This window comes from Trachemys scripta, chromosome 3, assembly GCF_013100865.1.
Source record: "Trachemys scripta elegans isolate TJP31775 chromosome 3, CAS_Tse_1.0, whole genome shotgun sequence".
NCBI classification, from domain to species: Eukaryota; Metazoa; Chordata; order Testudines; family Emydidae; genus Trachemys; species Trachemys scripta.
In genome coordinates, this window is record NC_048300.1 from 50,684,490 (window position 1) to 50,711,180 (window position 26,691).

At 41.8% G+C, this 26,691-nt stretch overlaps 1 protein-coding gene and 2 long non-coding RNA genes across 16 annotated transcripts in view; all 3 read right to left on the minus strand.

The window, feature by feature from the left end:
• The window catches only part of ENAH (ENAH actin regulator), a 181,462-nt gene extending 164,276 nt beyond the window's left edge, over positions 1-17,186 (minus strand). For 4 of the 12 annotated variants that reach the window (XM_034764683.1, XM_034764681.1, XM_034764689.1 and 1 more), the window contains exon 1: positions 16,908-17,185. In XM_034764683.1, the coding sequence (XP_034620574.1) occupies positions 16,908-16,912 (5 nt within the window). In that variant the 5' untranslated portion in view covers positions 16,913-17,185. Of the gene's footprint in view, positions 1-16,907 lie in introns of all 12 variants that reach the window. The other 8 variants (XM_034764682.1, XM_034764680.1, XM_034764679.1 and 5 more) reach the window with 4 other exon arrangements.
• On the minus strand, positions 8,878-10,051 carry LOC117874509. The gene is made up of 2 exons (XR_004645008.1): positions 9,901-10,051; positions 8,878-9,447 (listed from the first exon to the last, which is right to left on the minus strand). It is a non-coding gene; the product is annotated as an uncharacterized LOC117874509 (long non-coding RNA).
• A 1,842-nt stretch (positions 17,187-19,028) lies between the features above and the next one.
• Positions 19,029-26,691, minus strand: part of LOC117874508 — a 49,102-nt gene continuing 41,439 nt past the window's right edge. For 2 of the 3 annotated variants that reach the window (XR_004645007.1, XR_004645005.1), the window contains exons 4-6: positions 22,661-22,822; positions 21,878-21,989; positions 19,029-20,795 (exon numbers count right to left, since the gene is read on the minus strand). This is a non-coding gene — a long non-coding RNA (uncharacterized LOC117874508). The remainder of the gene's footprint in view (positions 20,796-21,877; positions 21,990-22,660; positions 22,823-26,691) is intronic. The other variant, XR_004645006.1, reaches the window with a different exon arrangement.

Sequence of the window (26,691 nt, forward strand, 5' to 3'; positions counted from 1 at the left end):
CCTGGCTAATAGCCATGGATGGACCTATCCTCCATGAATTTATCTAGTTCTTTTTTGAACCCTGTTATAATCTTGGCCTTCACAACATGTTCTTGCAAAGAGTTCCACAGGTTGACTCTGCATCGTGTGAAGAAATATTTCCTTTTGTTTGTTTTAAACCTGCTGCCTATTAATTTCATTTGGTGACCCTTAGTTCTTGTGTTATGAAAAGGTGTAAACAATTCCTTATTTACTTTCTCCACACCAATTATGATTTTATACACCTCTATCATATCCTCCCTGGGTCATCTCTATTTCAAGCTGAAAAGCCAGTCTTTTTAATCTCTCCTGATACGGAAGCTGTTCCATACCCCTAATCATTTTTGTTGCCCTTTACTGTACCTTTTCCAATTCCAATATATCTTTTTTGGGATGGGCCAACCAGATCTGCACCCAATATTCAAGATGTGGGCATACCATGGATTTATAAAGAGGCAATATGACATTTTCTGTCTTATTATCTATCCCTTTCCTAATGATTACAAATATTCTGTTAGCTTTTTTGACTGCTGCTGCACATTGAGTGGATATTTTCAGAGAACTATCCACAGTGACTCCAAGATCTCTTTCTTGAGTGGCAACAGCTAATTTAGACCCCATCATTGTATATGCATAGTTGGGATGATGTTTTCCAGTGTGCTTTACTCGGCATTTATCAACACTGAATTTCATCTGCCATTTTGTTGGCCAGTCACTCAATTTTGAGAGATCCCTTTGTAACTCTCTGCAGTCTGTTTTGGACTTCATTATCTTGAGTAGTTTCATATCTGCAAATTTTGCCACCTCACTGTTTACCCCTTTTTCCAGATCATTTATGAATATATTGAATAGTACTGGCCCCAGTACAGACACCTCAAGGGACACCACTTTTTACCTCTTGCCATTCTGAAAACTCTTCATTTATTCCTGATCATGATAGTGTCATCTGGAAACAGAAGCTGGGTCCCAACAGCTCTGATGACTTTGCCAGTCTCTCACACCCAATAGCACAGTCCATGGATCCTGCACAGGATCAAGCCCTTAATACAGTACATGACCTATTGTGCCATATTTATAAAGCTTGACCTCAAAAGTTAGATTTTTTCCCCTGATTCTTTCTTTGTACAAAAAAGCAGCATTTCACTCAAAGGGGAATTTTGTTTGTTTAGAACAGAGGGACATGCCAGGAAAACACAAATTTGGAAATAAACCTTTGGGTTCTTTAGGTCTTAGATTATCAGATGTGTATAGAAAGTTAGCAGCCCTCTTCACCCATTTGCTTCTGACAGCACGGATAAGAGTAGGAGCTCACCAGTATATGCCTCATGTTCCTCCTTCGACTAGATGTTTTAGCAGAGCATGACACATCTGATTAAGGCAGCAGGTCCACTGCATCTAAAATGTGGATATTCTATATACACGCTCCATACAGCATGCACAGGAAATATGGGATATGGATTACATTATGGAATGGAGAAAGTTGTATGCTGGAAACTTGATGTCTAGTTCCTGTGCATACTGTATGGAGCGTGTATATAGAATATCCACATTTTAGATGCAGTGGACCTGCTGCACAGGAAATAGATGTTGCCAATCAACCTGTTTCATTCAGACTAGAGTGACCAGATTTTGAGATTAGATTGAGTGATGCATTAACGTACACTGAGCATTTACTACAAAGTTATGAGCAGCACACTGGTCACACTATTTTTATGATAACTAATAAAAAACAGAAGTTAAAGTTGCCATAAGAAGTCAGATTAGAAGTGTTATACTCTAGTTTTCAGCTCTGAGCCAACAGTTTATTGAATTGGGAACAGAAATTCAGTAGTGTTTTTCAAACTTCTCCCTTTTGAAAGAATGAAGAAGATTGACAGGGAACTAAAACAAAAATCTCCCTTGGTATTAGCAAAAGAAAATAAAAATTAACTGAATCAATGTCTATACACATTATTTTAAAATCCATGTTTTCTAGACAAGTCAACACGTTGATTATGAAAATATCAGTTTACTAGTAATTAAAATGTTCCTATTAAATTCTAAATCTGATCAGAACTAGGAGTTACACGCGCATTTTCAAACCCTGAAACAGAGCTGAGATTTAAGCATTGTCCAGCCCCTTTTATGCCTTTTGCAATCATTCCACTATTCTGATTTATGACCTCTGCCATAATTAAGTTCATTAGGATTTTTTTTTTTTTTTAATTGTTTGGTCATCAAGCCACTCCACTGCATTTCAAACATTGGAATACGTTTGCTGTAATATAGCAAAATTACTTAAGCTTATTTCATAGCAGTTTAGTGAAGTTTTACAAAAACATTAACAATTAACTGCACATACCAAATGTTAAAAGCATTGCACAATTAAGTTCTTCACTAGAATCAGTCATTTCAGTTTTTTTGCAGTTTAAATTCTCAAATCTCGCTTATAAAAAATTTGCTATTTCATTAACTCCTACAAAATCGTTTGGACTCTTAATAAGATATTTATCACTGGATGAAGGGCCAAATTCTGCTAAAAAGTATACACATTTACTTCCCACTGATTTCAACGAGAATTTAACAGAGGGCAGAAAATATGATATTGTGCCCATCAAGGAGTGAATTACATTATGCTGTTTTATTAGCATATTTGGCTCCCCCCACAAGAGGGAAAGAGATTGAAATGGGAATATTCTAGAATACCCAGAGAAATGTAAACAAAAGCAAATAGATTCTTTTAATGTTTTAAAATTTTACTTGTTTATGTAGTGAACTTGCAAAGAGACTGATACTGGTACGTGATCTGGGTAGCGAGCAGATAAAACACCAACATGAAGACTTCACAGCAAGCTGCCTTTTTTTTTTTTTTTTTTATATAAAGTTTACACAAATTAAAAATAAGCTATCTAGAGAAAATTATATTGTGTATAATACATAAGAAGGCAAATGAAACATTTGCTATCTTATAGAGATTTAATTTAGCATTTGAGAAGTTTCATTTATTATAAAAGTAGACAGCTCTCATGCATCTGTACTAAAAAACACTGAAAATTACATTGCAAGGTTCCAGGACAAGATTTGCTCTGTTTGCAAACCAAAGCGATTTTTCTGTCAATACTTTAAAGTCAACCAATGATCTCTCTCTTGTGCTAAAAGTTGTACGAGTGACTTTATAAAAACCTAGATTGTCTACCTCTTCCAAATACAAACAACAACAAAGATTCTGCAATTAGACTTCCATTGACAGTTTTGTTGAAAATGCACAAGACAGAACAGAAACCAGCTCACTCTTGTATTGGTGTAATGACTCTGCAAAGTTAACACTACTGCTAAAATTGTTTGCTAAAGTAAACAAATATGACCCACATAATAAACGAGCACTTATGTTGAACAAGGGAGTGCCATTTCTGATAGTAACTTTTCTGACAAAAATTCTTGCAACTTCAGTATACTGAATATCTAGGTTATTTGAAAGAAAAAAAAAAAAAAAAAAAAAAGAGTGAACAATTTCAAGTATAAAATTCTGACCAGAATCCACAGAATTAAGCAGCCTATCAATTTTCACTACTAATAAAAAGTTCTCATCTCCACTCCAGCAAAGCAGTAAAAAGAACAAGCATGTTAAATGAAAGCCATCAAATGTACAAAGATTCTGGAAGGGAATTCATCATAAGAACATGGACCATTTAACATTGTGTGTGACACGCTACTACTATCAGTTTGTTTTAATGTTTTGTTTGAAAAAGAATGACATTTCTATAAATTGAGTTTTTCTAGAATTCCTTCTAATTTACATGCAAAAAACTATTTTCCCAATTGATGGGAAGCATGGGCTGCGAAGAGAACAGATCTTAGCAGTAAGTACTAAAACCTAAAAGGGACATTTTGAGAAGTTATTCTATTTAATGTTTGAGAACCCACAGTGCTCCAAACCGCACAAGGTAATGAAAACAGTCCCTACTTTGAAGAACTTAAAATATAAATTTAGTTTTCTGTGTAAAATAAAAATATATGGAGATAGATATACCCATCTCATAGAACTGGAAGGGACCCTGAAAGGTCATTGAGTCCAGCCCCCTGCCTTCACTAGCAGGACCAAGTACTGATTTTTACCCCAAATCCCTAAGTGGCCCCATCAAGGATTGAACTCACAACCCAGGGTTTAGCAAGCCAATGCTCAAACCACTGAGCTATCCCTCCCCCCTGTGTATAGCTGCTTCTGTAATATGAGATTAATGTGAGGAGTGAGGTTTCGAATTTGGGAAGAAAGGTAAAATACCAGAACCTCTGAACAAAAAACAAAAACACACCACAAAAAATACAGCCACTTAACACAGCTTAAAGTAGAATCCTCCAGAGTCTGTTCATGCTGCAAATCCGCTATAACATAGCAAGTAAGCACTGTTAAATTTACAGATTTGATTTCTGACACCACACAAAAGTGCTACTTTGCTGGACTTGTATCTCGCTACAGGGTGCAATCAACTTCTATTTTTCCTCCCACATGCTACAGTGGATGTAGGCAAGTTTCTTGGCCACACTTTCTTAAAAGGAAACTATTTGTCATTATTGAAAGAATGTACTAATTTTAGACTAAATGGAGATGGTTCTTACTAATGTTTCCTTATGTGCTCCAGCTTGGTCTAGCCACTTTCTAATGTAAATAATTATGAAAGGTAGATTTATTTTCCTTGAGCATGGAACTTATGCTTACCCTTTATTGTCCCCACTTAAATAGAAAGCAAGCAAAAACATGATCAGTCTCATTTAACTCCACAATTTAGCCCCTGTATTGACTTTAAAATGAATACTTATCAGTAACTATCAAGATGCAAATCAAAGGAAGAAAATTAGGTGGAACGATTAATCTGAGGGAACATAAGAAATGCACAGCACTGCATAAAAAGTGAGGCAACTTCTAGAGGCAACTTATTTGTAAATATCTGGTGGAAACCTAGGATGAAACAGAAGTTACAAGAATGAACTAAAATGTCAGTTGTGCAGGGAAGCCAGTGCTAAAAGTTACTTATTTTCAAAAGCATTAAGGTTGTATAGAAGTGGGGTTTTGTTCTTTAAGTTCTGTCTCTCTGCTATGGAAATGAGCAAAATCCTACAATTAGAAACCTGACTCTAGCCAGGTGGTTTAGATACAATTGGCACATATATTTCTACAATGCTGAATAAAGCAGACATGAAGTATCAGGAATGATTTTAGATGAAAGGTCGAAGTTGAGGGAAAAAAACAACCTGAGTCTAAAAATGGATTTCCCCAGTAGCAGAAGATGCATGCAACTCTGCTTAGTGCTCTGTTCCTATACTAGTTATGCATGAAATGCACCTGGTGCGCAGGGAGACAAGTTCCATTATGAAGTACTCCCAAGTCTGATGCACACATATGCCTAAGGCAGGGTGGAGAATTCCTGTCAGATGCTCTGCCTTAGACCAGGTCTACACTACAAACTTTGAGCTACATAAGTACATATATTCCACATAGATACTTGGCTACTTACGTCAGCACTTTGTATGCTCAGTAGCAGTGCTTGCATCAATACAAAGTGCAGTGCACCACAGGTAGGTATCCCAGTGTGCCACATTCCACCTATCCAGCACAATGTCTTTTGGGATATTTTCACAGCTTGTTGTGGGATGAAAATTGAGTCACGCAGGAATCTCCAGGAACTAGACATCAAGTTTCCAGCATACAACTTTCTCCATTCCATAATGTAATCCATATCCCATAATTTTAATTCAGGCTTTTTTAAGAAAGTGTCCCTCAAACCCGCACAACCCTTTTTGCTATCCACCATCTCTGACAGAAGCATGGAACTTCCGCTGCTCTGTTCTCATGAATGGTGCAAGTACAGGACGTATAGCTCTCCAGCATTCGCAGGGCCATAGGAATAACCATAACAAAGGGGGGCATGACAATTCCGTTGAATATGAAGTATTGTTGTAGTCGTGTTGGTCCCAGGATATTAGACACAAGGTGGGTGAGGTAACGTCTTTTATTGGAACCACTTCTACTGGCAAGAGAGAGAAGCTTTCAAGCTTACACAAAGCTCTTCAGAAGAGCAAACTTGAACACGTGTCTCTCTCGCCAACAGAAGTGGATCCAAAAAAGACATTACCTTACCTACGTTGTCAGGGCCGGCTTTAGGGCGATTCAGCCGATTCCCCGAAATCGGGCCCCACGCCCCTAAGAGGGCCCCGCAACGTCCCGAAGGAGCTGCCACCGAAGTCCCGCCACGGTCTTCGGTGGCAGCTCAATCGCTGCCACGGAGGAAGGGCCCTCCGCCGAAGTGCCGCCAAAATCCCAGCAGTGGCGGCAGCTCAATCGTTGCCGCTGTCTTCAGCGGCATTTCGGCGGAGGGTCCTTCTTCTGCGGCAGCGATTGAGCTGCCACCGAAGACAGCGGCGGGACTGCGGCAGCAGCTCCTTCTAATCGGGCCCCGCGGTGCCTAAAGCTGGCCCTGCATGTCGTCTCTCTGATTCTTTCAAGGCCAGATTGCTAAGGGACATAACAAAACAATTCAGGGATGTTGGCGGCATTTCAAAAGCAGTTGCAGATAGTGAAGCACTGGTTCTGGGCCCAAGAAACAAGCAGCGAATGGTGGGATCACATAGGAATGCAGATTTCGGACGATAAGCAGTAGCTGTAGAACCTTCGGATGTGAAAGAACATGTAATAAGGTTCTTGGCGGGCTCAGCAGTCTAGTGGTTGGCACATCTGACTTCCAGCTCCTTGCTTCCCTGACAGAGGGGTCTCAGTTCTTAAGGAGGTATGGAAAGGGGAGGGCCCAGGTCCCCTTTCCATCAGGTCTCAGTCCAGAGCCCTGTGTGAAGTACACTGGCAGGATCCTTCCCGCAGAGAGTCTAAATCCACTGCCCTGAGCTACTTCCCACCTCTCTCTCTTCAGTTTGGGGCATGGCCATTATAGTCCAATCTGTAGTGGCTTAACTCAAATAGCACCCCCTTTGTGGCATTTTGTGGTGTCCTGCAATGGCTTAAGGGACCTTTGGGCAGGGCAGATGCAAGATTGGAGGGGCCTAATCCCACAGCGTCTCTCTAGTTCATTAACAATTCACTCACTGCAAAGTGCTCTTTGGTCTCGTCAGCCATCTCCCTCAGTCATGGAAGCAGTGCTTCTTCCCCGGTGGCTGTCAGGCTTCTAGCAATGATTCCCTCATGTAAGGAGGCAGCAAGTCAGTCAAGCTCTGAACTGAGCCAGGTTCTCTCCTTTTCTTCTCCCTCCAAGCCTGGCATTGGTTACAGATATAGCAAGGCAGAGCTAGCTGGGTGCACTGTCTCTCTCTAACCCTTTTTGTGGTGGTTTGAGGCTTCTCAACTTCATCACAGGCCATATTCCTGGATTTGTGTGCCAAGCTTGCCCAGCCCTCCAGCACAAGGACACTAGAAAGAGATGCACTGACAGCTGAAAAGTGAGTGATAATAGCACGCTGGAAGCTTGCAGCCACAGGTTGTTATTGGTCAGCAGGAAATCATTTGGAGATGGAAAATCCACTATGGGGGCAGGTGTCATGCATGTATGTAGATCCATTAATCATGTCCTGCTATGCAGGACTGGAACTCTCAGGAACATGTAGGAAATAGTGGATGGATCAGCAGCAATGGGGCTCCCAAATTTCAGTGGGGGCAGAAGACAGCACACATATCCCTATTTTGGCACCAACCATAGAGCAGGGGTGGCCAAACTTACTGACCTGCCAAGCTGCATGCGACAATCTTCAGAAATTCGAGAGCTGGGGTGCAACTGCCAGGGCTTGAGATTTCAGCCCCACTTCTGCTGAAGCCCCGAGCCCTGAAAGATGCACCCCGCAGGGCTGAAGCCCCAAGACTCACCTCCCATTGGACAGCAGTCCCTACGCCACCATCTCATTGCAACGCAGAGGTCCCAAGCTCCCACTCCAATCTGGTGGGTTGAGAATTGGGGGGAGGAGGCTGTGAGGTGCTCCATGAGCCACACTTTAAATGTAAAAGAGCCACATGCAGCTCATGAGCAACTATTTGGCCACCCCGCCATAGAGGCTATCAACAGAAAGGACTACCTTTTATATGATTATGCAAGCATTGGTGGATCACCAGGAAAGCTTCACTGAGATCAGTGTGGGCTTGTCAGGGAACTTGCATGATGCTCACATCTTTAAGAACACAGAACTGTTCACAAAGCTGCAAGCAGCGACATTCAGTAGTGATCCTGAGAGACCAAGCCTACTCCCGGCTTCCCTTGCTCATGAAGCCACACACTGAGCACTCTGACAGCAAAAAGGAAAGATTCAACTACCAGCTCAGCAGATGCAGAATGACAGTTGCTAGATTGGTAGGGATGCTGGTGGTATTTATTCACAAGATTGGATCTTGGTAAGAAAAATATTGCAATGGTTATAGCTGCCTGTTGTGTGCTGCACAATATCTGTGAGGCAAAGGGGTGGGGGGGGGGTGGAAAGGGGGTTGCTGTCTGCTAAGTCTGAACAGAAAGACAAAAGGGCCATTACAAGAGCTCAAAGTGTACCTATGCAGCTGCAGGATGCTTTGAAAGAGCACTTTAACAATCAGCCACATTAGTGTGCTGTGCTGTGCTGGACTGTGCTCTGGCCCTGATGGCTTGGGGGCTGTAAGAATTGTGTGGTGCTTGGTATAGATTTATAAATATTATACTGTGTCTTTTAGTGAATCGAATATGCGGTGCTTGCTGTCAATTTACCTATATGACAGGGTGTTCTGTTGAACCTATGAATTCTGTGGTGCTGAACAACAACAAATACTGGGTGCTTTGAGTACTACTATGCATTTTGCAGTTTGTGTGGTGAACTAATAAAGGTGACTATTTCAAAAACAATTTTGAGTGACAAATACAATGCAAATAAAGGACAATACAAACTTCTAATTTAAATTAATGGAACAACTTTAACATTAGAGAGGCAGCAAACATTTCTGCCCATTTCTCCGCACAAATGAAGTCCATTTTGGCTACATATACACCAACTGTGCCTCTCCCAGATCAGTGTAGATGAAGCTGTAGAACTGTCTTTCTTCTCTGGAGTTAAGTTGTAGGAGTAGGGATGTGGCCCATGATGCCATGTGGAATGTTGAAGGTACGGGGAGCTGCCACCATGGAATTCTCCAGAGACTGTAAAAGATGGCAAGTCTGTGATTACTGAACCTGTAAGATCGTCACCCAGAGACTACATTATTTGTGTTTGCTGCCTGAGAAGCCGTTTATGTCCTAGTGCATCTTCCTTTTCCTCTCCTTTTCCTGCTGGGATTCATGGATCTTTCTTCATTTTCTCCGATCCTCTCTGTTCCTCTCCATGCCATCCGCCATGTTGGCGCTGAACATATCCTCCCTAGTCTTCTCTCTCATCCTCATTGGGTCAGCCATTCAATGGGTATGGAGGGGGCACCCCTCAAGGCCACAACAGCAGCAGCTACCGATAAAACAGATGCAATCACTGGATTTACAGCCACAACGGAATGGGAAAGAAGTTTCAAAACTCCCTTCTCTTATTCCCAATGGTGCCTGCTGAGGTCATCACAGAGTGGGCATGGGAAACTGTCCTACCACAGAGGAAGAAATAAGGCAGCCATCCCTGGAAACCTTGCAGAGTATCTCCATGAAAGTTTCATCAAGATCTCTGAGGAAGATACAAGGGACATCCCTATATACATAAACAAAGTGATCCAGATACTCTCCCCCCCCCCCCCAACTAACCCTACAGGGAACGAAAAGCAGATAACTCTACCTCTTTGTTGTACTGCTATCTCTTCTTGTACCAAATAAACAATGAAAAGTCAATACCTGTGTCTTGTTAACTTGGGGATGGGCTGGGATCCAACTTTACATTTAAACATTGCAAGGGAAAATATATATACATACTTACCTATGGTTCTTTCCCCTTCATTAGGTTCATCTGTGCTCTGCTTGAGGGACTGGTTAGATTGTGGTAGCATCACAAATGGATCCTGACATAGCTGGACCCTTTCCACCACATCTCCCCCCACACCTTTCTCCTTACTTTCCTTGGCAGGAGTCTGTGTGGTCTTCAGTGGTCTTCAGGGTGGTGGGGTCTCTCTGCCAAATCTGGAAGGCAGCTCATGGTAGGTCTGCAGCTCAGCCCCATATCCATTGTTGGCCCCTCTGGCCTTGTGGTATGCCTTCCGCAGTTCCTTCACTTTCACCTGGCACTGCTGCTGACTTCCGTTATACCTCTTCGCCTGCATCTCCCCATGCAATCTTTTTGTAGATGTCCACATTTCTACAGGTAGTCTGTAGCTGTGCTTGCACAGCCTCTTCTCCCCAGAGGCCCAGAAGATCCAATACCTCCTGTCTACTCCAGGCAGGAGCATGGTTTAGTGAGCGAAGCCAGCATGGTTGGTTGGGCAGTTGAACACAACAAGGGAGAACTGCTAGGTGGGCTTGCCAAGGTGGGCAATCAGGAAAAGGCATTTCAAAAACACTGAGGGGGTGGATTCCAGTTTCTGAGACCACTGGGCAGTGGAATTCACAACTGTGACCACAGCAGTCACTGCCAGGCATTTTGGGACAGTTGGAGAACCGTTAGGGTTGACAAAGGTCACACAGTATCTACAAAAAGCAAGAGAGAGTCCTGTGGCACCTTTAAGACTAACAGATGTATTGGAGCATAAGCTTTCATGAGTGAATGCCCACTTCCTCAGACGCATGACATCACGCTTTTTTACAGATCCAGACCAACATGGCTACCCCTCTGATACGGTATCTACACTTGCACTGCACTGACCTCAGTAGGTTGACCATGGCTCAGTGCTGTTCAGGAAGATGGTTTTATGGCACTGCCTTAACAGGATACTTACATCAGCCGGAGACAAATTTGACTATACACACATGCATAAATAGGCTGACAAGTCAACTTACGTCAACCTAACTTTGTAGCGTACACCAGACCTCAGTGTGTCAGGTAGGCGTTCAGTGAATAGGTGCTGAATGAACAACTTCTTCCCATTTTGTGGGGAGGTAGAGAAAGGACCATCTGGCCCTTCATGCCCTATAGTTCAAAGTGGGAAGAGAGAAGAGCAAGACAAATTTATCTGACTCTGCTTAAAAATACAGAGCCTTGCATTAGGATCAGGAGGAAGCAGCCTGCATGCACGTATGCTTCCAGACCGATGCTGAACTTTAGAATGCCTTCCTGGACCCCCACATCATCTGTAATTTCTAGATCTCTGCAATATAACTTGATAAGATGGCCATAAGTAGCCTTCTATAAAGAATATGCATTTTGGGTGATGTACATTTCATTTACTTAATAATCTTGTGGAATAAAAACTTATAAATCTACTATCAAAATAATTCATTAAACTATCCAGAGACTTTGGAGAGAGCAGTTGTCAGATTCCATGTCAGATGTGGGGTGGCGGGTGCAAGAATTACTTGCAACTGTCACAAATGAAGCGCTAGCTAACAAAATCTGCAATAGTATCAGACAGATGACTCAATGTGTCTGTTAGGCTACATCTATACTAGGAACGAGAGAGGCAATTCCCAGCTCTCTCTCACATACTTGTGCTAGCTTGATGAGAGCTAGTGTAAGTATAAATAGTAGTGTAAGCCACGCCAAATATGTACCCACAGGGTTCAAGTGGGTTTGTATTCGGCATGCTGCCTCTGCTACTGCAGCTACATTCCTATTTACACTTGCGCTGGCTCTCACTGAGCTAACACAAGTATGTGTATGCGAGCTGGGAATCCCAACCCAAGCTCATTGTGCAGACAAACTCACTCTACTTAGAGCAAGGAGAGTAACCTGAACTGAATTCTTGTGCCCACCTGAAAAAATCTGCCTACACTTCCAATTTTACTCTAGAGAAATAAGCAATTTAGTGATTGGGAACATGTACAGCAATACTGTACAATTTAACTGACTGCTATGCACTTTCAATATTTTGTCAAATATTTCAAAACTAGATTACATTTCTATTCCAAATATGTAATGTGTCATGCAGGTAGTAAAAGCTACAACAAAAGCCCAATTCTGAAATTTTACCCTATACAGCAAAGCATGCTGTAATAATACCCTTCTTATTCTCCCATTCTTGAATTACTAGCTCTTTCTGCTTGACCACTGTACCAACATTAAATTACTATAAACGTATTGTCATGAGTAGTGTCACCTTTTGAAATAACTCTAGGACACACCTGAGATTCCTCAAGAATTTCATATCCTAATGAAGCTAGCTTTGCTACTATTGGCTTGGAACTACTTTTTCTTCCCATTTTCTTAACAGAGTAGTGAATGAAATCGTATCTTAATGCAGCCTCTAAAATATCAAGAAAACGTACCTGCCCAGACCCAAAGTCTGCTTGACTGACTTTTGATATATATATATTTACCCAAAGAGAAATTATTTACCCAAGGTAAGTAGAATTTTTGGAAGGTTGTTTTAAAGAAATCTAAAATCAAAATAAAAAAGTTAAATAAATCATGAATGAGGAAACCATATAACTTGCTAATAAATGGACTTCATTAGAAAGATCAGATCTGCTACTTTTCCTGTTTAGAAATTCAAGTGCTATTAAAAATGTATCAGAGGGGTAGCCGTGTTAGTCTGAATCTGTAAAAAGCAACAGAAGGTCCTGTGGCACCTTTAAGACTAACAGAAGTATTGGAGCATAAGCTTTCGTGGGTGAATGCCAACTTCATCAGATGCAAGTAATGGACATTTCCAGAGGCAGGTATAAATCAGTATGGAGATAATGAGGTTAGTTCAATCAGGGAGGGTGAGGTGCTCTGCTAGCAGTTGAGGTGTGAACACCAAGGGAGGAGAAACTGAGGATAAATGGACACTTGCGTAGTGTCCATTTATCCACTACACAAGAGGATAAATGGACACAAGTCAGATATCAGGAATGGCAATATACAAAAACCTGTAGGAGAACACTTCAACCTCCCTGGCCACACAATAGCAGATGTAAAGGTAGCCATCTTATAGCAAAAAAACTTCAGGACCAGACTCCAAAGAGAAACTGCTGAGCTCCAGTTCATTTGTAAATTTGACACCATCAGATCAGGATTAAACAAAGACTGTGAATGGCTATCCAACTACAGAAGCAGTTTCTCTTCCCTTGGTGTTAACACCTCAACTGCTAGCAGAGCACCTCACCCTCCCTGACTGAACTAACCTCGTTATCTCCACACTGATTTATACCTGCCTCTGGAAATTTCCATTACCTGCGTCTGATGAAGTGGGCATTCACCCACGAAAGCTTATGCTCCAATACTTCTGTTAGTCTTAAAGGTGCCACAGGACCCTCTGTTGCTTTTTATTAAAAAATTTAGTATAACCTATAATAAAGGGGGATGGTCAGACCCAGACAATTGTAAACAAAGTAACATATTAGAAGGAAATATCATTAAAAATGAAAATTTTGAACATTTCATTTACTGTTCTTCATGAATTGTAGAAAGATGTCAATCAACCACTAACATACAGATATTCAGAATACTGCTCAATAGAATTTTGTTTAAACAAATTCTGCTATTATATCACAATAAGAAGTCACACCACCACCAAAACAAAAGTTATATCTTGCAACTTGCATGATATACAATTACTGTAAATTATTGCATTCTTAAACTAAGATATTTTAACAGCCACTTTTTTCAGCATTCCAATTGGCTATGGAAATCCCTAGTCATGTATACCTATTTCTGGATACCTATTATGAGATTAGTCCATTCACGTAACACTGTAGTCAGACCAACACCTATTCTGTCAGTTACAATGCAAAAAGAGCAACAGACATGTAAGAATCAACTGTTTACTTTCCCAACATGAGAAGGAAAAAAAAAAAAGCCTACTGCATAGTTAAGTTTCTGAAACAAAACTTGTTTTATTACAGGTGCTTGTTTTTACTCCTGAGCAATTCAAGATTTAAAATTGACCTGAAGTCTGTGTTCAAAACCAAAGATCTACATAGCTGTTATATAATATTCAGACAGCTACAAACAAGCCACTACAAAATCTAATTGCCAAGGTCTGGTATTTACTGTTGATGTTTACATATATAACCTATTGTATTGTCTATTACATTGCACAGATTTCAGAATCTGGTTACAATTACAGCAAGCTGTATTAATAAGGGAAAAATTGGTAAGCTACTGTATTTGCTAACTTCTAACCACCTAGCTACCCCAAATATAGCAGCAGCCATTCATAAGTCAGCCCAGCGTAACTTCAGAATTGGGATAGAAGGAGAATAGTTTTCTGATCACTTTGCCGTATGCACCTTATCGCACGCCTGAGAGTGCAGAAGTGTACACTGAAGTTATAGTTCAGAACAATTTTCTCTACCACTGTACACTGGAAAGATTATGCACATCTATTCCTTTTATATCTTCCAGAGTGCCAATTGCATACATTCTGTCTGCTTGTTATAAATCAAGCTATAAGCTTGTTTTCTATAGAAAAGTAGAAGAGCCTCCATCTCAGAACTACACCTTAGTTTATGATCATTTATATCTAAATGCTTGTCTAGACTATGATAAGATATTTTAAAAAGGTGTTAGCTACTAAGTTTTAAGACTTGGCCTGTCTCTGGTAAATTATGTTTGACATATTAGCTGGTCACATTGAAGCACAGGCTCTTCCTGTTATCCCGTCCCATCCCCCAAAGGGTTTAGCTTAATCAGAAAACATGTTTTAAGGTATAACATACTTGTCTATAATACTGTTTAAAGACAAGTTAACTAATGCCTTTTAACTAACATGTTTGAGAAATACACCTTTTATCCTAATTTACACAAGCCCTAAGAGAACACATTCACTGAAGTCTTGGCTACACATACATGTTGTACCCATTTAACTAAATAGATTGAGAAACTGATTCAATTTAACACTGACCAACACAAGGGGAATACACTGATTTAACTAGTTAATAAACCAATTTAGTTACATTGATACAATTTGTATGCTTGGGTAAGGCTTGGATTTACACAATTCCTGAAGAATTCTTGAGGTTCCTTTAAAATATCAGCAATCATTCACAATGAACATTTAATTTCAATTTCCCTCTTTAAAAACTGTTGTCATTTAGTATTTAAAGAAAAACACAGATTTTTACCATACTTGTGAGACATTTTGCTTAGACCCTGTAAACATATACAGACAGTTTAAAGTTGATTATACAAACTTCTAATTAGACAGCCTAAGGGGAGGTCTACATTAGAAACTTTTGCTGGTGATGTTGTTGGGGCATGATTTTTTGTAACACTTCTAAACTAGCAAAAATGTTTTTGCCAGTATAGCTTATTTCACTCACTGAACCAGTACAAGCTATAATAGCAAAAGAGAGCTGCATCTACAATAGGACAGCTAGTTGATATAACTATACCAACAAACCTTTTTAGTGCAGACATGACCCAAGTACAATAATTGTCTCAAAACTGCCCAAACAAATTCACCTCTAAAATATGCAGCAAATTAGATATAAAACTAGGCTTTTTAAATAATCAAAACAGTCAAAACTACTATGCACAAAATATGCAATTACTATGAATTAAGTGAGTATTTTACAAGTGTTGAGAAGCTAGCCACTTTGTGAAATATAGCTGTACGAATAAGAGAAAAAAAAGTTATGATTTAAGATATAAATTACAAAACAGCTTTAAAAAACCAATTTAAGGCATAAATAACTACAAACAAAATACAATAAAGCCATCCAAGGATTAGAATGCAAGAAAAAAGAACCAAGCTCTCCATATGCCAAGCCTGCATGCATATTTGCACTTGGGAAAACAAAAAACAAAACAAAAAAAACCTTAAGAACAAAGTTTAAAATAGAAACTTCTTACATTTGTGAAGAATTCCTATGACTTGACACTTTGTCACAGCAAAGGAATGTGCGGATTATATCATGTAAATCTTACTGTTGCGTTCTAAAGGACTTGGCAACTGTTTATCATTAATCTTTAACACAAAGAAGATTCAAATCTAACTACAAGTAAGACAATACCTTTGAAGGGCAATTTACAGCATCCCCCTCCCCCAAAAAAACTGTTTAACCTAATGGGTAGGCCTATATGGATCACAATAATGCATCTCCAAATATACCAGCATTCAGTCTACCAAGTCACATTTCTCACGAAGTCTTGCACCAATCCAAAGAGACCTTATGGACACAGAACAGGCACGAAACGGCTGGAGGGGGTGGAAAATAATCTCCAAGCAAATACGACCACATAAAGGTTCAGTCTCTTAGACAAACGGGGAGACACACACACACACAAAGGAATTATTAACGTATGGCTCGATGTTTGCATCTGAACTAACAAATCCCAAAAACAATATATTCACCACTGCTGGGGGGGGGGGGGATTTTTTGCCTCTATTGATTACACGGGGAAAAACCCAGCTGCTGCTGCTGCAATGCAACACACGCCGATAAAAGGGCAGCGCTTCTCCCTCCCCGCCTTGGACACGGGATCGCGAGTAGCCTCTAGCCCCCCAAAAAGGACGCGCCAGGAGCTCACGAGCCGCCCCTCGCGCCACACAAATCACGGGGGCTCTCTCTATTTACGGACAGCCGCGCCCGGCCCGCTCGCTCCCCAAGGCGCCGGGCGGGTTGGCCATTATCCCTGCGGAGCCAGCCCTGCCTTCGCGGGCCGGGCCGGCGCCCGAACGCCCCTGCCGGGGAACAGACACAACGGCTGAGAACCAATGGCCCCCAGGGGGTTTTCACAGAGCAACAAGCCAACGGCGCAGGAGAACCCGCCCCTGGAACAACGCCCCCCCCCCCGACCCACGGGCTGCCCCCCTTCTCGGGCCTCCTCCCACCGGAGATCCCCACAGCGCACCCCATGCAAACACCACGGTGCGGGGTGGGGCGATGAGCCCCGGGGCGGCCGCTCACCTCATGGTGCTGCCCGGGCCGGGGAGCCACTCTCCCCCCCTCCTCTCGAGCCGGTGCTTCAATGGGCAGCGAGTCCCTGAGTGCGAGCGAGTTCGCCGTTCAGCCGCCGGGTCGGGCCGGGCCAGACCCGACCACAGCGGGGAGCCGGGGGTGAGGGGAACGAGGAGGAACAAACCAACTCGCGGAGTAGGGGAAAGTGGAAGGGACGGGAGCGCCTGCACCAGCGCGCGGGCGTCTCGAGACACCGGCTTGCTTGAGAGGGTGGGGGGCGCACGGCCGCACGCAGGAGACGCGGTGGGCGGAGCGGCGACGCCACGCCCCCTACTGGTCTGCGTTCAGTGCGGATTCTAAAGAGGGGAGAGAGGGGATGTGAAGCAATTGCGGGAAAAACGAACGGGGTTGATGTGCTTTCGCGACCCCTATTGGGGAGTTGTGTTCCTTCTGCACACGTGTATAGCGTAGGGGGTCCTGTGCCCACAAGCACTCCACGTAGTATTGCTGAATCCTCCCGTGCTTTCTATGCAAAACAGAAGTTCATGTAGTGTATGTGACCACTTGGTACTCTCCCTCTATACTTGCTTTGTATGCTTACTGTTCAAACCCCAGGTGATTTCTCTGCACAACTGCATTGCATATACTGTTGAACCTTCTTACAGCCCTCTCTACATATCACTGCATTCATTACTGGTGAATACTGTGGTGGTTTTTCTGCATATGTGTATTGCATTCATGGATTTCTCTAGTTGTTCCCCCACCCAGCTGCCCTGCAATCCAATGATCAATGCTCCACTTTTTCTCCTACACAGATGCATTATAATTTCTCTCTCCCTTGGTCCCTGTGAGTCTGCGATATGCATCTATATAATGTTCCCCTAAATACCACTGAGTTTTTTTTGCCAGTTGTGAACACATTAGTTCCCCTTGGAGATTCTTCTGTGGCCTCTTTATGCCAGCTCTGCCACTGCAAAGTGCCATAAAGCCCAGTGAACTGACAATATGGGAAGTTTCTGGATAATAGACATCCCACCAGTGAGCTCTATCTCCTTCTCTTGAAGCCCCCCCCCCCCCCCCCCCCCCCGACACACACCTAGGGGCATGGTAGGGTCAGGGAACCAACAGTACACTCACAGAGGGCCATTACAGCTTAGTATAAATTAGAGCAGCCCTCGGGCAATGACTGGATCAGTCCGCATGGTCATTTCCACCGCTGCTGAGGCTTAGCTCACCCACAACTAAAAAAGGGAATCATTAATTTTAATTCCCTCCTCCCTGAAATCCATGGAATTGTTTCTTGCCTATCACACCTGGCATAGCATCAGGCTTTAGGGAAAGCGGAGGGCAGTCAATTACATTTACAGAGTCTTCTTTACAGGTAAGGGGGCCCAATCAAATGACTTTGCAGATTTGATTGAACCAGTCTTGCACATATCATTATTAGGGTTTCCATCCCTCCAGGGTTGTCCTGGAGTCTCTAGGCATTAAAGATTATGTCATCTGATGAAATCTCCAGGAATATGTCCAACCAAAATTGGTAACCCTTGTCACTATACCCAATTCTTTCTTCAACACTTTCTCTACTTAAGGCTTGATTCAGCCACATTTTCTTATGCTGAGTAATCCTTTACTCTACAAGTAAAGTTGTAGAATTAGGCCCTTAATTTTTCAGGGACGTGTACAATCAGGGCAGCCTACTAAATTAAGTCTACAGGTTTAATTATTCCATGCTTTTGTAATTCTTCTAATTACCTTTCTATGCTCCCATGAGCATAAGGTGCAGGATGTGATTTTAGAAAACTGGGAATATTATTTCAGTCTCATGAACATTTCTGTTACATATTTTAGTAACCACATGTCTATACTAAAAACACATGGTATACAGAACTTCCATCAATTCTTGTTCAGACAATTTCTGTCAATCACTGAATACCCATTCTCTCCCATCTCAGGTATCTGCAGGTACATTAATACCTTTACTGTTTTCTAGCCATAGGGGGTGGGTGGTTGTTTTCTTTTCTTCCCCTTCCAAAAAACAAAAATCAAATCACACCAGTTTCTCTAATTTTTAAGATTAGGAACATTTAGAGGAAACATTTCTTTAAAAATTACATATATCATGGTCACTCTATACATTTCTGTTCTCATTTTCACATAATTGATATTTACTTTAATCCACTTGAAAGCATTTAGGTCACATTTATTTCACATTACACAGCCACCTCGTCACTGGACAGCACCATTTCTTAAACAGTTATCTCAGATAACTAGTCCAGAGATGGAGTAAGAGGGGGGAGAGAGTGAAGAAATATATTGACCATCTGTTATAAAACAGATTAAGAAAAGGAAAGAAGATCTGAAACTGAAGCTTGTGACCATGTATGTGGAAGGAAAATTATTATACTTCTATTGGCATGAAGATTATGTAAGTGAAAATTTTACTGTAGAGGCAAATCACAAATGCAGATAAGTAATCAGAAGACAAACAAGTATCAAATATCCTTCCCAACAGGTAGGTAACTTTGGCCACAATGTAAACACAGACTGAAAAAATGAACTAATTTGAATTGGACAAAGAAATCTGTTTACTGTTCTTTGATTATTGCTCTAAATGCATGTAGCTCTCAAAACTAACAAACAAACACAAGCAGTAGAATGGAGATCACCTATACTAAAATCACAGTTTGCAAGGCATGAAATACTACAGGTTCTGATTGCTGATAATGGACCCCAATAGTTAAATACATTATTTCAAGAATTCACTAAAATCTGAGATTATCACCAAAATATCCTCAGAGCAACAGGATGTCTGAGAGAGCTATTCAGACAGACAGTGAAAAGTCTCTTGAAGTCAGCCAACCATAACAATAAGCATCTGTATTTAGTTGCACTGGATTTAAGAATATACCAAGAGAAGGAATGGCATCACCTTCACAGATGGTAATGGGCAAATTAACAAGGCTGTTGCTTTCTACAGGAGCTCAGTTATTCCAAACTAGAGGAAAAACAGAATTTGCTAATAAAACCAAATGAAAGGTAAATTAAACAAAATTTGAGTACGAGAGACTCCGGTTTGTTGAGAGTGTTTAATACCTGCCAACCACCTGCAACAATCTGGTCAATTGTCCTGAATCAACCTGCCATTTATGCAAAAATGACCAAAGAAACCTTGCAAAAGGGCTATTCCAGTATTCTGCATGTTGGTGGTAAATGTAAAATTGGTGCCTGGAACATCAAAACACATTCTGAAACAGTTAAATCAAGCAATTGAAAAGTCTGAACATTGATATCTGTATTTTATCTAAACTACACTGGCCAGGAGTGGTGAAAAGAAAGTTGAGGATTATCCTTTTTTGTTCTCAGGCCATCCCGACAGGTTTTCCAGCAAGGAATGGCCATTGTACTTTCACCCATTGCCCAATAGGCACTGCAGGGATGGCAGCTGATTAAGAAGTGACTTTTCAGCAGCCAATTCCATAATGGCTGCGGACATCTTACCATCGTTGCCATGTGTGGTCCAACCAAGGCCTATAACGTAGCTGAAGATATTTACCAACAACTGCAATCAATCCATAATGAAACTCTGAGAAGAGAGGTCATCATGATCCTGGGCAACTTTAATACACGAGTAGGAAAGGATAGTGACCTGCACAAGTACTCTCAGGAAGTTTGGTATCCAGCAGATGAACAGAAATGGGCAACTGATAGAATTTGCAGCCGCCAATAACATGGTGATTGCTGATTCACTCTTCCATCACCCAAGATTCACAAACAGAGCAGGTACAGCCCAGATGGTTTCACTAGGACTGTTATTGATCATGTCCTCGTTAACAATCATTGGTTATCAACAGTCACTGATGTATCGGTTCGCAGAGACAAAAAATGTGTCTCCTACTTTGAAAAGAAAAAAAAAAAAGTTAGTGGGCTGAAATTAGTCTGATTCAGCTCTTCTTACAACCAAGCTATCAAATGGCTTTCTGTTCTGAACTCCTTAGGGCGATCAAAGCATTAGAGACTGAAATCTCTCTCCCTCTGTCATCTGATGAGAAATGGTGTTTCAAGTCATCAGGGCTGATTGCTGCCAGCTCAGCTCTGGGGCTTTTGCCTTCCAAGGTCACCCATGGATCAGTGAAGAGACAGATACAATGGTTGAAGCGGAGAAAAAAAGTGAGGGTACAGTCTGAGTCTTCAGAGACACGTTTGTCAAGAGCAAAAGCAAAGGCTAAATGGGTTCAATTTCAGAACATCAAGTTTTGTGTTTAAAAAAACAAAACAAACAAAAAAAACCGAGAGAGAGAGAAGGAATCCTGGGCTGATTAAGGCAGCCAGTTTAAAACAAACTGCTGCCAGACACAAGCTACACATCCTTTACTCAATTATGCAGTGTTTGTGAAGGAAAGTGCCACCAGCTTATTCAGCATGGAACTGAGATGGCAACATCAGCCCAAATCTGAAGGACCAATTGCATCAATGAGACGATCATTTCAAAATGCTCCTCAACTGTCCATTCCCCGCAGTCCCTCTTCCATTTGAAGTGCCACCTTACTCAAATTATGACCTGACACTTGGTGATGGTGTTTATATGGTTCCGTTTATTGTTTGCCATTTTGGTTTGTAAAGAACAAATAGTCCGCCTTGTTGAACAGCCTTCTTGTTCCTTTCAGGAAAGAAAAGGCGGGAAATCTAGTGGCTTGTTGCTAGGCAACGGGAGGGATTATATAGGCTGGGAAAGAGCAGGAAAGTTCCTTCTCCCTTCTGCTCTTTTCTTGGAAAGAAGGGAAGCAATCAGACACCAGTTATCCGCCTAGAAAACAGCTCATCTCCAAATGGAAAAAGATCTAGTTTGTTGTTGGGGTTTATTATTTTAAGGAAAGCATCCATCCATCCATGGGGTTTTACCTTGAATGGTTAGGACTCTTACCCCCAGACAGGACGTCGCAAGAGGGTTAGGGTGGGAAGTTAGTTAGGCGTCTTACCTGATTCTTCATAGTCATTCATCGCCATTCTCCGCTGCAGTAGCTGTTCCAGTGGTGATCGTGGTCCGGTGGGTCGCTGTCATCTATCGAGTCCTGGTCTCAGCAGCAGCATCTGAACAGGGTATAAAGAGCAGTCATCACTTACCACCTTTTGTAATTCCTGTGTGAAAGAGTACATGGTTATAAATCTGTTCAGTATTATTAATCCTCTCTCCCATTCCTTTTGTTTATCCTATTCCTAATTCCCTAGTTAATAAAAATCAGTTGTTTCAGTTGTGGTCTCTGTAATTATTTTAGATAAGCTCTGATAGATGGACTATACTGAGGGAATCTTGAAGTCTTCTGTTGGCTCCCCGCAGTTTTCTGGAAGTAGGGTCCTGGAATAAACTATAAAAACTAACACCGCCTTCCTTCAGCCAAGAAGAGATGTGCATCACAGTCCATAAGTTGAAGTCTGGGAAGGCAACAGGAGTTTGTAACATTACCCTGAGGTGCTGAAAACAAGTGAGAGTATGTGTAGTGCCATGGCTATAGGCTCTTCTAGACCATCTGCTGTAATAATAACATCCCTGATGACTGGAAGAAGGTTGTTATTCTGCCTCTGTTCAAAAAGGGCAATAAGGCCAAATGCAGCAACTATAGAAGTATTACACTGTTGTCAGCCCCAGTGAAAGTCTTTCTTTCCATGTCAATGTCCTGAATCAACAATGCCCTTCATGACAAAGGCCAGGATACTCAGGGCAACTTCAGACCTGGCCATTCCACTGTCAACCAGATCTTTACCTGGAGACAGCTTTTTGAGAAGATGGCTGCATTTCATAAGCCATGAGCAGCACTTTTTATAGACTTCCATCAGGCCTTTGATTCAGTGCATCAAGCAAGTTTGTCGTATCTGATGAAGTGACTTGGCATACCTGGGAAGATAGTGACAATGACAGAAGAGTTCTATAATGGAAAAACAAAACAAAACAGAAGTGGTTCAGTCAATGCCAGATTCATAGATTCCAAGGCCAAAAGGGACCACTATGATCATCCAGATAAGACTAAATTGCTGGCCATTATCATCAAACAGCCTCCAGCTCCAGATTACAACCTGCTCAGTATTAACCTGCTCAGACAGAATATTGAGCAGGTGGCAACTTTCAGGTCAGTAGTGTCATAAACAATGCTGGAGGATGCTTGGAAGAGGTGTACACTGCTGCCATGTTTTGGGCCCTTCAGTTGCCTCTGTAGGGCTGTTGTGACATAATGTTTGCTATGAAGCTCTGGGTCTATAGAACCAGTTATACTGACTCTGTTGTACAGCAGCGAAACATAGGCACTGAGGAAAGCTGAAGAACACTGAATTATGCTTTTAAATTCTCATTGTCAGTTGCTCCATATCAAGTAGCAGGACAAGATCAGAAACGAGGATATTCAAAGCTGGTTTCAGCAACTTTATCGGTACAGACTCATTAGAATGGGAAGACCAACAAATTAAAAGAATGCGTACAAAGGAATGCCACTATAAAGCTGGCAATAATGTTGGCATCAAAACCTTCAGTGGCATGAAAGGATTACCAGAGATGGATGTAAACTGAATATCCAACCAGACCACCTTGCCAGAGATCGATCTGGATGGTGCTTGATTTGCAAGAAGGCCACATCCCTTTGGGATCTGCCATCATGATGATCATGGTGGTGATATATAAAACTACTATTCAAAAGCACATCTAGGCAGCCAATCCACCTGAGAAGGGATGGCACAGCCAGAAGCCAGCAAAAGTTATCTCCACAGTAGAGCCACAATCATATAGTACAGAATCTTAAAAAAATGTAGGCCTGGAAGGGCCTTGAGAGGTCATCTAGTCCATCCCCTCACTGATGTGGAACCAGGTAAACCTAGACTATCCCCAAAAGGTGTTTCTTGTACCTATTCTTAAACCTCCAATGGCGAGGATTCCATAACCTCTCTTGTAACCTATTCCAGTGCTTAACCATCCTTAGCATTAGAAAGTTTTTTTCCTAATATCTAACCTAAATCTCCCTTGTTGCAGAGTGCCCCCAAGACTAAACATACCCAGGTTTTTTTACCTTTCTTCATAGGACAGGTTTTCTAAGTCTATCATCATTTTTATTGCTCTCCCCTGGACTCTCTCCAATTCATCCACATCATTCCAAAAATGTGGCACACAAAATGATATGTTACTCCAGCTGAGGCCACACTAGTGCCAAGCAGAGTAGGACAATTACCTCCCAGGTCTTACATATAACACTCATGTTAATATGCCTGCCTAATGCCCAGCAGGAGAGAGAAGCCACGGCCCCGCACCTGCCGGGGACAGAGAACTCCAGGACTGCAGGCGCCGGTGTTCTTGGTCCCAGGCAGGCGTGGGGCCCGTCTAGTGTCCAGCAGGGGAGAGAAGCCGGGGCCCCGCACCTGCTGGGGACAGAGTACTCCGGGGCTGCGGGCGCCGGTATTCTCTGTCCTCGCGGCTTCTCTCTGGATTCATATATTATGTAATATTAAATATGATGTTTTTCATATTATTTAATGTACAAATACAAAATAAGCCTTGAAAAATTGTTGGCACCCGTCACACTCTTCTGAAAACATGAATGTGTTACTGGCCACAAAAAGGTTGGGGACCACTGCCCTAGACTGATATTAGCCTTTTTTGCAACTGCATCACAATGTAGACTCATATTCAATTTGTGATCCACTATAAACCCCAGATCCTTTTCTCCTGTACTACTGCCTAGCCAGTTATTTCCCATTTTGTAGTTGTGTATTCGACTTTTTCCTTCTTACATGTAGTACTTTGCATTTGTCTTAAGTGAATTTCATCTTGCTGATTTAAGACCAATTCTCTAATTTGTCAAGGTCATTTTGAATTGTAATCCTGTCCTCTAAAGCAATAAGAATCCCTCCCACCTTGGTGTCATCTGCAAATTTTATAAGCATACTCTCCAAGTAATTAATGAAGATATTGACTAATACCAAACCTATGACAAACCCCTGCAGGACCCCACTAGATATTTTCCCAGTTTTACAGTGAATCATTGATAACTACTCTTTGATATGGTTTTTCAACCAATTTTGTACCACTAAATAGTAAATTTAATCTAGACCACTTTTCCCTAGTTTGATTATAAGAACATAATGCGGGACTGTGTCAAAAGTGTTACTAAAATCAAGATATATCACATCTACTACGCCAGTAACCCTGTCAAAGAAGGGAATTACGCTGTTTTGGCACTATTTGTTCTTGAAAAATCCATGTTGGTTATTCCATGTAACTATTATCCCCTAGGTGCTTACAAAGTGATAGTTTAATAATTTGTTCCACTATCTTTCCAGGTATCGCAGTTAGGCTGACTGGTCTATAAATTTCTAAGGTGTTCTTTGTTCCCCCTTTTAAAAATAGGTATTATGTTTGCTCTTCTCCAATATAAAACATTGTGGAAATGAACAGCAAGAAATACTACAGAAATAAATTAAGATTACTTGAAATACCTAAACAACCCAGATTCCTGTTAATACAAGAGAAACAGGTGAAAGATTGATTCCTCAAGACAGAGTGAGCTGCGACAGGATCTGTAACAGTGCTAGAAACATCATTTCACATCTTGGACTCACAGAGGGCACCAAATACAGAGTTATTCTGGGGGATCAGCATTGTCAAAATAACCAAGCCCAAAAAGCACCTGGATTAAGATGTAACATAACAATCATGGAATGAGTCATTAGCAGCCATATGCAGGAAAAACCAGACTGATTAATACAGGGTTAAAATAAACTACAATTGATGAGTTAATTGACTTTTCCTTTGCAGGTCACCTTTAAAGGTGCTATCATAGAGGAATTAAAGTAGTTTATTGGGGCGGGGGGGAGAATAGGTACATACGTTACCAGTATATAAGTATCTGCTACTGAAATTAGCATAAAAATATATTATGCCTCAGACTTTGCCTGTATATACACTAGAGAGCTAATCCTCAGATATATTAGGGTCATCCCTCTGTGTAGGGGGATCCACTGGTAGCGTAGAATTTGTGCCAATACCTCCTCCATTGCCCCACCTAGACCAAGTTCCTGTGGACAACACAAGGTCCTGGCCAGGGGGAAAAAATTATGTGACAGAAGCTTGCCCAGGCCCCAACAATCCCTGACTGCCATATAGATGTCTTGGGGCTATTAACAGCTCACAAATTAGAACAGCCTTCAGGCTGCTGGATTTGATGTCAAGGGATTAGATTGGTGCTCACCGTCCCCAGGATCAGAGGACTTCAAGATGGTGTAAAGCCACCTTTGCCTCCTTCTCCAGAGTTGTGCTTCTCAGCTCTGGCTGAGGTTTGAGATCTAGATGTTACCAGAAGGCTAAGAGATCTCAATCTGAGTTGAGTGTCATGCCTTCTCTTCAACCAGCCTGACTCCTGGGAGCTTATTGGATACTAGAGACATGGCTCAATCAGGCATAAGCCTGTTTGAAGACCGAGTGTTTCTATTTAATATCAGCCAGCTGCAGGAAACTTGGCAGTCTACTCCTGAGGGCTGTTTGTGAGCAGACCCAACTGAGTCAGTCTCACAACAGTGTGGGCCACCTTCCATATAGGGTCATGAGGGGGAAGCATGACTCATGCTTTGGAGGCATCAATAATCCGGTCTGAATGCATCAAAGGAAGCCTGACTCTTTCAGGGAAATTTTCCCCCGTTTTCTCTGAAATAATTTCCCATTTTGAAATATTTGTTTCTTTGGGACTGTCACGGGGTCCTCTCACTGCTAGTGCGCCTCCTCTTGGTCACTCTGGGGTTTACCTGGTTCTAGGTCTGA